The 12,355-nt window shown below is 50.2% G+C and overlaps 6 protein-coding genes across 6 annotated transcripts; 3 read left to right on the top strand and 3 right to left on the bottom strand.

Moving 5' to 3' along the window:
• Positions 1-410: 410 nt before the first annotated feature.
• On the top strand, positions 411-1,334 carry tpcG (oxidoreductase tpcG). Its single transcript, XM_067623556.1, has one exon. The coding sequence runs from the start codon at positions 437-439 to the stop codon at positions 1,208-1,210; it is 774 nt and encodes a 257-aa protein (XP_067484676.1). The 5' UTR covers positions 411-436; the 3' UTR covers positions 1,211-1,334.
• Positions 1,335-2,136: 802 nt separating this feature from the next.
• On the bottom strand, positions 2,137-3,566 carry ASPBRDRAFT_36653 (questin oxidase family protein). The gene is made up of 4 exons (XM_067623555.1): positions 3,405-3,566; positions 3,197-3,360; positions 3,019-3,146; positions 2,137-2,975 (listed from the first exon to the last, which is right to left on the bottom strand). The coding sequence occupies exons 1-4, from the start codon at positions 3,558-3,560 to the stop codon at positions 2,224-2,226; spliced, it is 1,200 nt and encodes a 399-aa protein (XP_067484675.1). The 5' UTR covers positions 3,561-3,566; the 3' UTR covers positions 2,137-2,223.
• Positions 3,567-3,805: 239 nt separating this feature from the next.
• On the bottom strand, positions 3,806-5,568 carry ASPBRDRAFT_190734 (GMC family oxidoreductase; the record flags this gene model as incomplete). The annotated part of the gene is made up of 2 exons (XM_067620284.1): positions 3,806-5,319; positions 5,376-5,568. The coding sequence occupies 2 exons, from the start codon at positions 5,566-5,568 to the stop codon at positions 3,806-3,808; spliced, it is 1,707 nt and encodes a 568-aa protein (XP_067484674.1).
• Positions 5,569-6,264: 696 nt separating this feature from the next.
• On the bottom strand, positions 6,265-8,405 carry tpcJ (oxidoreductase tpcJ; the record flags this gene model as incomplete). Its single annotated transcript, XM_067620283.1, has 8 exons — positions 6,265-7,169; positions 7,216-7,599; positions 7,652-7,669; positions 7,725-7,803; positions 7,851-7,972; positions 8,020-8,067; positions 8,116-8,185; positions 8,238-8,405. The coding sequence occupies 8 exons, from the start codon at positions 8,403-8,405 to the stop codon at positions 6,265-6,267; spliced, it is 1,794 nt and encodes a 597-aa protein (XP_067484673.1).
• A 551-nt stretch (positions 8,406-8,956) lies between these two features.
• tpcM (methyltransferase tpcM) lies at positions 8,957-10,166 on the top strand. Its single transcript, XM_067623554.1, has one exon. It carries the CDS (start codon positions 8,997-8,999, stop codon positions 9,975-9,977), a length of 981 nt encoding a protein of 326 aa, XP_067484672.1. The 5' UTR covers positions 8,957-8,996; the 3' UTR covers positions 9,978-10,166.
• A 361-nt stretch (positions 10,167-10,527) lies between these two features.
• On the top strand, positions 10,528-12,118 carry ASPBRDRAFT_36649 (uncharacterized protein). Its single transcript, XM_067623553.1, has 4 exons — positions 10,528-10,691; positions 10,747-11,349; positions 11,417-11,577; positions 11,626-12,118. The coding sequence occupies exons 1-4, from the start codon at positions 10,589-10,591 to the stop codon at positions 11,881-11,883; spliced, it is 1,125 nt and encodes a 374-aa protein (XP_067484671.1). The 5' UTR covers positions 10,528-10,588; the 3' UTR covers positions 11,884-12,118.
• Positions 12,119-12,355: the final 237 nt, after the last annotated feature.

Here is a 12,355-nt window from a genome sequence, read left to right as displayed (position 1 = left end):
ACGATGATCAAACCTGTGTACTCCATGTATTGACCAGGTACTGTCAGGATAGGTTATGATCCTTCTTTGGTGCAAGTTAGAGTACTATGGTGCAGTCATCGGGGATATTTCGACTGATTTTTCCGGGGTCAGATCACCGATGTCGGGTTCCGACACCTGACCATCGGAACCCGACGATTTTCCTGCAACTCTACCAACCAATTTGTAATAGTTTCAATGCATGAGATTATCTAACTTTCATTCCTTAGCTGAAACAAACGGCGAAAATAAGTAATGATTATTGTACCGATCCGACCGGACTCCGTTCAGCGTGGGTATTCAAGATTAGCGGGAATGAAACGTACTACGATGCGATACAAAACCATCCTGAGTGCTTCAACACGTAATTCACCGTAGAGCCTTTCACGATACGAAAGGAGCAGAAGAAAAAAACATCATGTCTTCCTGTTATGCTGTTCTCGGAGCTACAGGCAACTGCGGCAGTTCCCTCATCCAGATTCTCCTTCAGAACCCAAACGCTTCCATCCACGCCTATTGCCGCAACAAGGCAAAACTAGAGAAGAAACTGCCAGACGAGGTCAAAGACCCTCGACTTCAGATCTTCGCAGGCTCTATCAGTGATGAGGAAGTGTTGGGAGACTGCATCCGCGGGTGCAAGGCTATCTTCCTCGTCGTGACAATGAACGACAATTTACCAGGGTGTCGAGTGGCCGAGGATACAGCCCGTGGGGTGGTTTCGGTGCTGAAGAAGTCATCTCCACAACCCATGCCTAAGCTGGTGGTTCTCTCCTCCGCCACGATCGATCCCTATCTCTCACGCAACATGCCGTGGTGGTTCCATCCCATTATGATACGCGCCGGATCCTATGTCTATGACGACCTACGCGTGCAGGAAAAGTTTTTGCGCGCGCAGGAGGACTGGTTGACTACAATTTACATCAAGCCGGGCGGGTTGGCGGTCGATAAGCCTCGGGGTTATCGTCTGGACTTTGACAGGGAGACTTCTTTTATCGCGTACATCGATCTGGCTGCGGCCATGGTCGAGGCTGTCGAGGATGTCGACGGTCGGTATGACTTTAAGAATGTCAGTGTTGTCAATACGGGACGAAGTGCTGCATTCCCGTTGGGAACGCCGTTGTGTATCTTATACGGTCTCCTGAGTCACTACTTTCCTTGGTTGCATCCTTATCTGCCTAAGTCGGGGCCTTAATGGTGAAAAGATTGGATTCATTCGACTACCTTACCTTCATTTCCCACTTCACGAACGGGACGATGGGGTGTTGTAATCGATCCTTTACTGTTATTATCTTATCAGCACAATCACTTTGTATGGCTTCGTCTGAAAATAAATCCCAGAGGCCTGTCCAATAGACGTCACAAAGAGGATATTTGTCCATTTATTTTGCGCATATTCCCGTGGAGAGCATCTTTGTCGCCGATGCCGATAAGGTCGTAGCGTAGGACAGACCAGGACCCCATGATAACTACTTGTCTTGCTCTTAATCATTCACACTAATAGTGACACATTCCTCGGCGCCACTCTAGTATTGTTGTAGTAGCGTAGAAAGGGGCTGGGCAACTAGGAGCACTGTCTCGCAAATACGCAATTCCTGCCCATGCGGAAGACCCGGGAACACCTGAAGCACCATACTCAATCCGACTACTCAGGTCATTAATGGTATATCATCAATGAGAGGTTTCTTTCTCTCAATATTCAACACCGTAGTGCTGCTCAGTATCATAAGCAGTGGGGCACATCTTTCGTAGACTGAAAAATAATATTTACCGTTCTCATCGAGAATGGTGGTCCACAAGCGGAGATATATATATTTGCCTGATCGGGTAAAGAAACGACTTCCTTTGTAGTAGACAATGAATTATGGTGTATTAAATATTGACAAGTCCTCTCACGATCTGTAAGATGTTTAATATCGACTGATGAAGTTATAGAATATTGTCCATAGCATAATGTGCTGGGGTTTTCGCACCGGCGGGTATATTTTCTGTCATCTAAGCATTGCAATCATCAATTATTCCCCCTACTCCCTCAGGCCTGGGAAACCTATGAAGCCTTGGGAGGTTCTTCATAAGAGACATATTAATAGTGATTAGACGTGACACTCTAGATTGTCTTTTCCCTTTATCCTCATTTCCATGTTAAATATGTACTGATTGCCAAGAAGAGCTACATTGGATATTATATCAAGGTCCAATCAAGTGCAGCTATTCAACCCCATCCACTCCCCTCCCAAAGCCAGTCCATCCATTGAAACTCTGAACAAAGTGAACGGCACACGCCAGATACTGGCCACCCTTCCAGCCCCATGTATCCTCGGCTGATTTCAAAGCTCTCAAGACTTTCAGACGATGGGAGTCATACCCGAAATCCCCGCAGAAAGCTTGAGTCTTCACCCATTCCCAATCTTTGTCTTCCTCCACAGCCGACGGCAACGTAAGATGAGCAACGTCCGGCCTCAACTGAGCAATATACATATACAAAACAAACATCCAATACTGCCGGAGCACAGGTTTAACCCACTCCGAAGGAAAATGAGGAAGCAGCAATCGGACAGCATGTCCAACGGTCAACATATGCGCAAAATAGAAATCATACTCATGCTCCTGTGTTGGCGTCGAGATGGTAAGCAAGGCCGCCAGATCGAGGAGTTCCTCGAGTTGGCGGTCCGGATCGGTGACGTTCCAGGCCTGCCAGTACTCCAAGAGAGCTGGTTCGGCTGCACCAAAGATAGTAAAGATGTTGGCGTAGCCGGGAAGATCAAACAGATTGTCGAAGCGAGGGTCGGCGTGGACTTTCATCAGTATGTCCTTAAGGGAGGTGTTGTCACCCGATGATGGGAGGTCCATAAATCGGAAGGTATAGTCCCGTTCTGTACAGCCCAGACTGAGTGCTTCCGTTGCCACATCGGGACAATTGAGCTCATAGGCGTAGGCGAGATGAATTAAAGGATGACCCACTAAATGGTTAGCTCATTCTTTCATGGGAAGGTAAGTACTAACATCCACCAATAAAACCGTTAATCAGGGGATAAGACGGGTCGAAGAGATATTGATGGACCACTGCCTTCCAGTCTCCGTGGCTCTGGGAGACTTCTCGATCGAAGAAATCCGTGAAAGAGACGGTGTAGCTGAGATCTAGGTTAGATGGAGCACGGGAATACCGATGATAATATTATACCTCTTGTTATTGATGAATTTCTGCCAATTCTGACGGGTAATGCTCTCGCGCGTAAAAAGGCTATTGTCTTCTTTCTTCTCGTAGTTTAGTCCTACCGTTTCAGTCTGATACATCTCCTTCATCTGGTCCACAGAAGCACCAAGACTGTAGGCGGACCCCAATTTCTATTTGATCAGCCATAGGTATACGAAGGAGAAAAAATTCTTACATGGGGGACATGACTGTGGAAGAGGAGCTTTGGACCGAGCAGTAGGCCGATTTCTCTATGGCCCTGTTGGAGCAAAGCGTGCAGGGTCCTGGAACGCTCATCGGATAGGTTAGGGATGTCGTAGAACGGTAAGGGGGAAAGACTCGTAGATGCCATTGTGCGCAAACTCAGATTTGAATCGTCTTATTGAAAGCAACCAGGGCAGGAAGGATAAATACCCTTTCCCATGAAGTCTATCATCCCCCAATCCTTTAATGAATACATCGTATGATCAATCACCGGAGCCCGACAGCGAACCCCGAGACTCCGGAGAGTTCAATACATAACCGACTAAGATCAAAGACTATTCTACATCGGAGATCGGAGCCCGGTAACTGTATAACGATACGGAGCATCATAGACTATCGAGATCCATCTTCCAGGCGAATGTCTGCCGCGGCACGGTGCGCCAGCGCATACACCGATGCCTCCGGATGACAAGTTGGCGGGTATGGGAATGTGCTGGAGTCAACAACGCGTATCCCCTTCAGGCCCTTCAGTCTCCAATTCTTGTCCAGAGCTTCACCGATAGGAACTGTGCCGAGCGGATGGTGAAACGAGTATGACTGCTGCTGGATGGCAGACCAGACGTCCTGATCAGACGTAACGTTCGGACCGGGATACCACTCCTGGATGATGACGGATTTGAGAGGGTCCGAGGACAAAATCTCACGTAATTTCTTGTAGGACCAGAGCATAACGGCTCGGTCAGCCGGAGAACCGTAATAATTAGAGTTGATGATCGGGGAATCGCGGTAGTCAGAGGAATTTAAGGTCACGGTGCCGGCCGCCTCCGGTTGAACGAGACTCGCCCACGCCGTAACAGTGCTGATGTTAGGGGTAGCCGTGTCAAATGGCACGGTACTATACTCCATCAGGACGTGCGGACGATCCGCTGGCAGGGATGTATAGTGGGTACCGTTGATGCCATCGAAGACGGAATCTGGCACGCGGAATGCCGCGAAGAGTAGTCCATTATCAAGGGCCAGAGGACCCGAAGCATGCGTCGCATACTGTTTCTCTGCCAGGGCCTTCTCCGTGGTATTCGTAGCCCATTGCCAGACGGTCATGATGTCCGGGGTGACTTCAACTTCGACGATTCCGAAGTGGTGGTCGTATAGCTTGGCCCCAACCGAAGGAATGTCCGCCACGACGGGGATGCCCAGCTTGGAGAGCTCAGCAGCGGGTCCCACCCCGGAGAGCTTCAATATTTTGGGTGTATTGATCGCCCCACCGCTGACAATGATCTCTTTTGCAGGGAGCACGTGGATTTGGTTGGACACGGTGTCAACGTAGGTAACATTAACGGCTTTCTGACCGGCGAATCCGATGCGCTGCACCCAAGCGTTGGTGATAACTCTGACATTGGGTCTGTCTTCTAATCGGAGACCAAACGTATTACGAGCATAGGACCGCGTGCGGCTAGAGACACGAATAGATTGCAGCCCTTTGCACATACCCAGTCCGGTTCCGTCGGTCATATCGACCTCATGCACGTTGAGAGAACTTTCCAGTGCCTGCGCAAAGGGCTCGTCGAAGCCTGTGCCAGTCGGGGCTCGACTGACCTCAAGGGGTCCCTGGCCGTAGTTGGACGTATTGACAACCTGGGGATAGTTGGCTGGTTGGGGAGTATAATGACTTGTGGCTTTGAAATCCTCTCGCAGCGAGTTCCATGCTAGGCCTGGGTTGCCGGACCGTTGGGCCCATTCATCAAAAAGAGAGGCAGATCCTCGACAATATGCCATGCCATTGACTGCTGTACCCCCTCCGAGGACCCGCCCCTGTTGAAGAGTCGGTGCCTGACCGTCGAGATTGGGGTCGGGCTGAGAGGAATATTCCCAGAAGGATCCTGAGATGAGGGGATAGTATGCGGGAGCTGGAATAAAATCAGCCTTCATTCACTAGTCTCTTAATTGTCCGTCTCAAACCCACTGTTTATATTGGTGTCATTGATGCCATCGCGACCAGCCTCCAGTAGAACCACCTGCACATTTGGGTTTTGTGAGAGCTGATCCGCTAGGACAAACCCAGCGGGTCCTGCCCCGACAATTGCATAGTCTGGAAAAGGCCGAGCTGCGGCTGGTATGACCGCGATGAGAGCGAGTAAGGCTTGGAGGGAAAGCATTTTGTTGTTTGTTGGATAGTGTATTGCCGTTCCTGTTCCTAGGTTATATATATATAGAACCCGGTACTAGTTTGGGAGGTGCTGATCCGGTGGCGGGAGTGCATGCCACGTGGATGCAGGAACACTATCCCCCAATCCTGGGAAAAGACATGAAAGAAGCCCTGGGGGACTCGGTGGCCGACGCAACAATTTTCCACGCTCGGGGCTCGTTTACTTACTTGCCCGATCTCCCTTCTCACGTCAGAGATACGAATAAATCCAACACCGAAAGGCTAGCATGATACGAAATCTGACATGAGTGGGGGCGAGTGATGGAAGGATCGTGTGTATTATCTTGTCTATTATGGTTCGTCCTTGCGGAGCCTCCTGTACGGCATACCCAATCGTTTCCTTTCTTGTCTACCTGTAACAGCCATCTAGACCTAAGAGGAAGTGCCCAGCGCCGACAAACTGATCGCTGCTAGTATGTGTCTTTAGAATAGCTCATTCTGCTTTCCGCAAATACATGGTCGATACGCTGTTCTGGGGACTAGGATTATACTTGAACTCGCTATTCTAATTCCTTGGACAAAAATCTCTCATTAACCAGCGCTGAGGATGGAGGAGCGTGGTTCACATGAACTTGTAAATTTGATAGACTTCTTCGCCGCAGGACATTCAACTATAGCGGATAACAGGACATACAGCGCCACTGATTTAGATTCCCGAATCCTCTTGCGTTGTATTGTCCCGAACATTATGGTTCTCATACCAGTTAGTCCACTCGTTACAACGATCCGCAAAATCGGGTAACACTCCGGCTTGCTCCATCAGGGGCTTGATCTGGCTAGGCTGTTCGATGAATTGGAGTCCGAGCCCGGCACTGGCATGCCACGCAATGTGGCAATGCATCAGCCAGGCACCGGGATTATTGATCTGGAACGCCATCCAGAGATACCCGCCGATGGGACAGTTAGCCACGTCTCTCCGGGCTGGGTTATCCAGATTGGGAACGACGTCGTCTGGGAATGGCCCTTCACCCTGGGCAAGGATTACGTAGTCATGGCCGTGCAGGTGGATGGGATGGACGGACCGCGGGATGGTTCGGGGTGTGGCCGCATCGCTTAGTGTATAGTTGTTCAAGATGAGAAAGTACACCCAGTCTCCGGTTTGGAAGTCCAATGTGATGGGGGTCGTGTCGGGTGGAAAATCGGGAGTGGCGTCCAAGGTGAGCTTTTTGAGACTGGGATCAGACCAGTCGAGGTATATGCTTCGGTTGGTGAGGAGCCAGGTGTGGATGCGCGAGTTGGGATCCGACACGTTGGGCCACGCCTGCAGCCCAATGCGCAGGTAGTCTGGTGTATCGAAGCTGTTCACGTTTTTACCCACCTGCCTCTTCACAATCGGAACAAGACGCTCTGGTGGGGGATCCTGACAGCCGAATCCGTAGTGCTGCTCGCTCACAGGAGGCGTATAGGGATCACTAGTATTCAGAGGATCGTATCGGATGATGCCGAGGCGGGATTCCCAAGTGTCGACGTCACAGTAGTTTGCGTGCATCCAAAAGTTGGTCCCATTGGTAAAGTCGGCATCTGCTTTGACCAGAATGTCATATCGTTGTCCTTTATTGCGGTTAGCTTTGAACATGAATGACACCGGGGTACCTACCAATGCCAACAATCAAAACATCCGTCTCAAACGGTTGGATGGGCACAAAGTCATTCTGGATGACGGTGAAATTATGCCCATCAATCCAAAACTTGTATGTGAGGAGGCTACCCGTATTCACCAGACTAAGCCGGTAAGTGGTCCCCTTGCTGAAGAATATCTCGTGCCGCTCCTTCTTACCTGTACACCGAGAGTCTTTGGACGGATCGCAGTCAAAGACTCCTTTGCCGTTCATGACACTACTTTCTGGAATGGGAGCCTCTGGTGTCAAGATCTCGGTGGGATACAGCGCGAAAGCATCGGTATGGTACCAATCACTCATCAGAATCGGACCCAGGTCGACATCGTAGTTCATGCTACTCGGTCCGTTGATTTTGATCGCCCCTGGCGGTCGTTATTATTTACTTTTTATTTTGGGGGAAGCGCAGCTCCTCACCATGAACCCCATTCGTGTCTGTGGAAGTTTGTGAGTAAATAGCTTGTAGAGGAAGTTGTAGAATATCCCTTACATTGGATGCTGAAGTGGGAATGATACCATGAGGTGCCATACTGCATAAGTCTGAACTCATATACTTGCGACGACCCTGGCTGTAAAAGTGTCAACACTGTTATCACAGAAGACTCTGGGGTCTCACCTTGCTTGGACATTGAGTCACACCGGGAACCCCATCCAGATAATTTGTCATGAGTTGGCGGAGTCCATGCCAGTGTATGGAGGTGCCATTGTCATTGGTCAAGTTGTTATTGACCGTGATTCCTGGCCGGTGATTAGTTCGACGCCAGGCAAAAGGTCGATATACTTACGCAGAGTGTCGCCCCAATTGGCCTCAATGGTTGGTCCAGGGTATTGCCCTACGACGGTCAGCCATTGCTAAAGACCTGTAAAGAGAAATAACATACCATTGACCACCATTCCATTGGTTAGGTATCCATCCGGAGCGATGACTTGGTTAGACACGGTGAGCTCATACTGTAGAAAACTTCAATGAGAATCATGGTATGACAAGAATACGGTGCCTTACCTCGACCAATTTACCCGGGGGAACTTTCTCTTCATAGTCGGTATGAATGTCAAAACCAGGGAGCCAACAATCTCTCGATTGGGGCGAGTGAACGCAGTCAGATCGACTTGCCCGTGTCCAGACGGCCCACAGGAGGATTCCCAGAGGTAGCAGTCGCTGTGTAAACATGATAGAGATGGCTTCTTGGTAACGATGATTCTATACTAAGAACATACTTGATCAAAGCTCTATATAAAAGTTTCGATGGGCTCGGAATCCGATTTGGTTCATCGCGGCCCACCATGATGTCTTTCGGGGAACCATTCAGTTGTCGGAGATGACTAGAGCATCCAAAGAGAAATTATATGACATAGAGAATGACTCTAAGCTTTAATCTAAGGACGCCTATATAATTTGGTCAATATTGATATTGGAGAGTAGCATTCTCTGCCTATACATGCAACGAGTATAAGGTGCACAATATATCTAGATAAGGACTAAAGAAAATCCCAGAGGCGTTATGTGTACAGTAACTCAAATAGAACTTGCTTTCGGATAAAAATACTCCGCGCATTGATGTCGGAAAAGAGTCTCGTTGAAAGACATTCCTAGGGCCGGAGTCCGGTGTTGATTGAGCACGGTTCTCGATCTTCTCTACGGATTCGTTCGGAGACATGGTTGGCGGTATAAAGTGGTGGCTTCTCTTCTGGACAGTAGCTCTAACCCCATTATCACTGGATAAGAAATTCTCAACCCGAGCAGCCTATCTCCAATATAGCCATGTCACAGACATCGACTCGACTTGAGACGCCCTTTACCACCGCCGCCCTAGGCAGCGATGTCTCGTTTTGGAAATCCTACATTGCGTCGCGTCCTAACCCGCCAGAGACTTTCTTCCGCCTCATCAATGAATACCATACAAACCACAGTGATGGTCGTATGGAAGTGGCACACGATGTAGGCACGGGGCCGGGGAATATCGCGGCACGACTGGCATCATACTATGATCAAGTAGTCGGCTCGGACGTGAACGAGCAAGCCTTGGCCGCAGCGCCGAAGCTGATCTCGCCAGACCTCCTCGAGAGGATGACTTTTGTGCAGAGTCCGGCCGAGAAGCTCGTCACCGCTGGTCTTCCCACCGAATTGCAGCAGACGGACCTCGTCGTCGTGAGCGAATGCATGCCTCTTCTCGATGCTCCCAGAGCCCTGGAGGCCTTCCACGCCCTGCTGCGACCCGGCGGAACCCTCGCCATCTACTTCTACGGTCGGCCCATCTTCCCCGACCCGGTGTGCGATGAAATATACGATCGCATGGCAACGCGCATCTGCCAGTTCCTGCTTCCCTTCAAAGGCACTCCGGGGGAACCCTTCCACCGCCGCGGGGCTGAAGGACTTGTTAGCTTCCTCGACAATATCGCCCTGCCGGCGGGCGACTGGCAGAACGTGCAGCGCTACAAGTGGAACTGCGACTATCCGCTGCTGTTCAACAGCCCCGAGGGCTTCGACTTTGAATTTCACCCCGTCGATCGCCGCGCACCGAGCGAAGTCACCCACGATATTGTGGACCGAGAGTTCTGGGTGCATGAGTGGGATGCTGACGATGTCAAGGCCTACCTGGACTCGGTGTATCCGCACTATCGGCATCAAGCCGGCGAAAGCTATGCGGAGATTGAGGCGATGCGTGAAGAGCTTCGGGCAGCGATGGGCGGGAAGCAGAAGGTCACCTTTTCCGTGGTGCTCGTTCTGGGGTCCAAGAAGTGATTGATACCTTGATACATGGTTGAATCTCGTACTTAGTTAGTTGTCGGTCTTTGGTTTTTGCAAATTGCGGTATCTCCGTACGCCTTTTTAGCAGAAGATGCAATGAAAGCAAGTGATTCTCTCCTGACAGGGGTTGCCAAACCGACCTCATGCGCCACCGGAACCCAGCTGAGAGTAATAACAGTCGGGGATGCATCAAGATCCTTGTAGCTTTGGAAATAATAAGTTCAGTTGGGTTGCTAAGCATATGACAAAGCAACTCCACAACCCTAACTCCGACCGTAGCGACGGAGTTAGCATCGAAGCTAAACCCGCCAAAAGCCGACGGCCTCATGCACCATCGGATTCCGACGAATGAGCTTCGACCAAATAGGAAAGAGGAAGAGCGAAATCATTTACAGCTGTAGCATCACCCCAGATATATTTGAGAAGAGTCTAGCTATCCGGCAATACACTCGTTTGGCTATAAGTTCAGGTCGATGCCTCTCCCCCCTCTGTGCTGCAGTATTCGACTTAAACCTCGACGAGCGAAGGTAACCAAGTTGAAGGTCCAGAGTAGCTCGACAACTACAATATCGAACTCTCCATCCAAATCAACCCAAGTCAAGAAAATGCCTCCTCCACCCCCGCTTCCGAAGAGTGCCCTTGGCCGCCACCGTCTCCTCGCCCCCACGGCGTCGGTGCGCGTCAGCCCGTTGTCGCTGGGCGGGATGAGTAAGAGATAGCCTTTTCCCCCATCGGAAACTGTCACTAAGAAGTGGATATCCAGGTCTAGGAAATAACTGGAAGGGCGTGATGGGCGAATGTACCAAGGAGCAGGCGTTCGAGCTTCTAGACACCTACTACGACCTCGGCGGCAATTTCATCGACACTGCGAACATGTACCAATTTGGACAGAGCGAGGAGTGGATTGGCGAGTGGTTACAGAAGACCGGCCGCCGATCCGAGATTGTGCTGGCGACGAAGTACACGTTGAGCCCGGTCTTCGGCAACTCCGTGCAGCAGAGCAACTACGGTGGCACCGGCACTAAGAGCATGCGTGTGGCCGTCGATGAGAGCCTCAAGCGTCTCCAGGTCGATTACATTGATCTGTACTATGTCCATGCGTGGGACTTTGCCACCGGCATCCCTGAGCTGATGCAATCGCTTAATACCCTCGTGCAGCAGGGCAAGGTCCTCTATCTCGGGATCAGCAATACGCCCGCTTGGGTTGTTACCAAGGCTAATGCCTATGCCCGGGAGCATGGACTGCGTCCTTTCTCAGTCTATCAGGGTCGCTACTCTGCTATGATGCGTGATCTCGAGCGTGATATCATCCCGATGGCTCGAGACGAGGGCATGGCTATTCACCCATTCGGCGTGCTTGGCAGCGGTATGTGTCTCCGGCATGATTGTTTTTTCTATCTTACTTATTGTTGTTTATTAATCAATAAATATAGGATACTTCCGCTCTCCGGATGCCCCTCCTAAAGAGGGTGGTCGTCAAACGCCTCATATGAAGACAGGTCGCGAAGAACAGGTGTCGGCTGCCCTAGACATCGTTGCCAAGCGTCATCAAGTCCCTGTGACGTCTGTTGCGCTTGCATATACCCTTCAAAAGGTAAGAAGGCCCTAATCTCACCAAACTTTCTGTGGCTAACCGGCCTAGGCGCCCTATATCTTCCCTATGGTCGGCGGAAATAAAATCTCCCACCTCAAGGCCAATGTCGAGGCCTTAAGCCTGGAGCTGACTCCGGAGGATGTGGCCGAGGTTGAGAAAGCCTACGATTTTGATCTTGGCTTCCCCCACAACTTCATTAACCTGGGAGGCTTTATGTCTCAGGGTCCACAGCATGTGTCGTTCCTTTCGAATTTGGGTCATTTCGACTATGTGGAGCCGGCGGCGGCAATCAAGCCTTCGAAATAGGTGGAGTCGCCCCTAATGATGGCAGGAGCTCTATATCTTGATGATATATTCTGGAATTCTTTTATCTCGGGTTTGTCAACATATTCACTGTTCCCAGCAAGTAAGATATCTCAGCAATAACCAAAATTCTACTCCGTAGCGTATATACTTAGTATTGGGTGTCATTTTCCAGACATTATTAATGTATTTTTTAAATTTACGTTCGTCTGGGAATGGTGTCATGGCAACTACCCACATAAATCACGTAGTCCCCATTGTAGGTGTGTAGGTCGACGGGCGCGCAGACGGCATGCGTGCGATGGAGATACTATGAGAAAGCTTACTCCTCTCAAGTCTCGCACAGGAGAGCAAGTATCAGGCTAGGTACTGTCGGCAAGATCTTGCCAGGTAATTAAAATTAAGAAAATTTGACCAACGATTAAAACACAGGCGCATTCACATGGCTAATAGGCTGGGCCAATCATGTATGAGC

The sequence above is a fragment of the Aspergillus brasiliensis genome, assembly GCF_001889945.1.
Source record: "Aspergillus brasiliensis CBS 101740 unplaced genomic scaffold ASPBRscaffold_1, whole genome shotgun sequence".
Taxonomy (NCBI): Eukaryota; Fungi; Ascomycota; class Eurotiomycetes; order Eurotiales; family Aspergillaceae; genus Aspergillus; species Aspergillus brasiliensis.
This window is presented reverse-complemented; position numbering and strand designations above follow the sequence as displayed.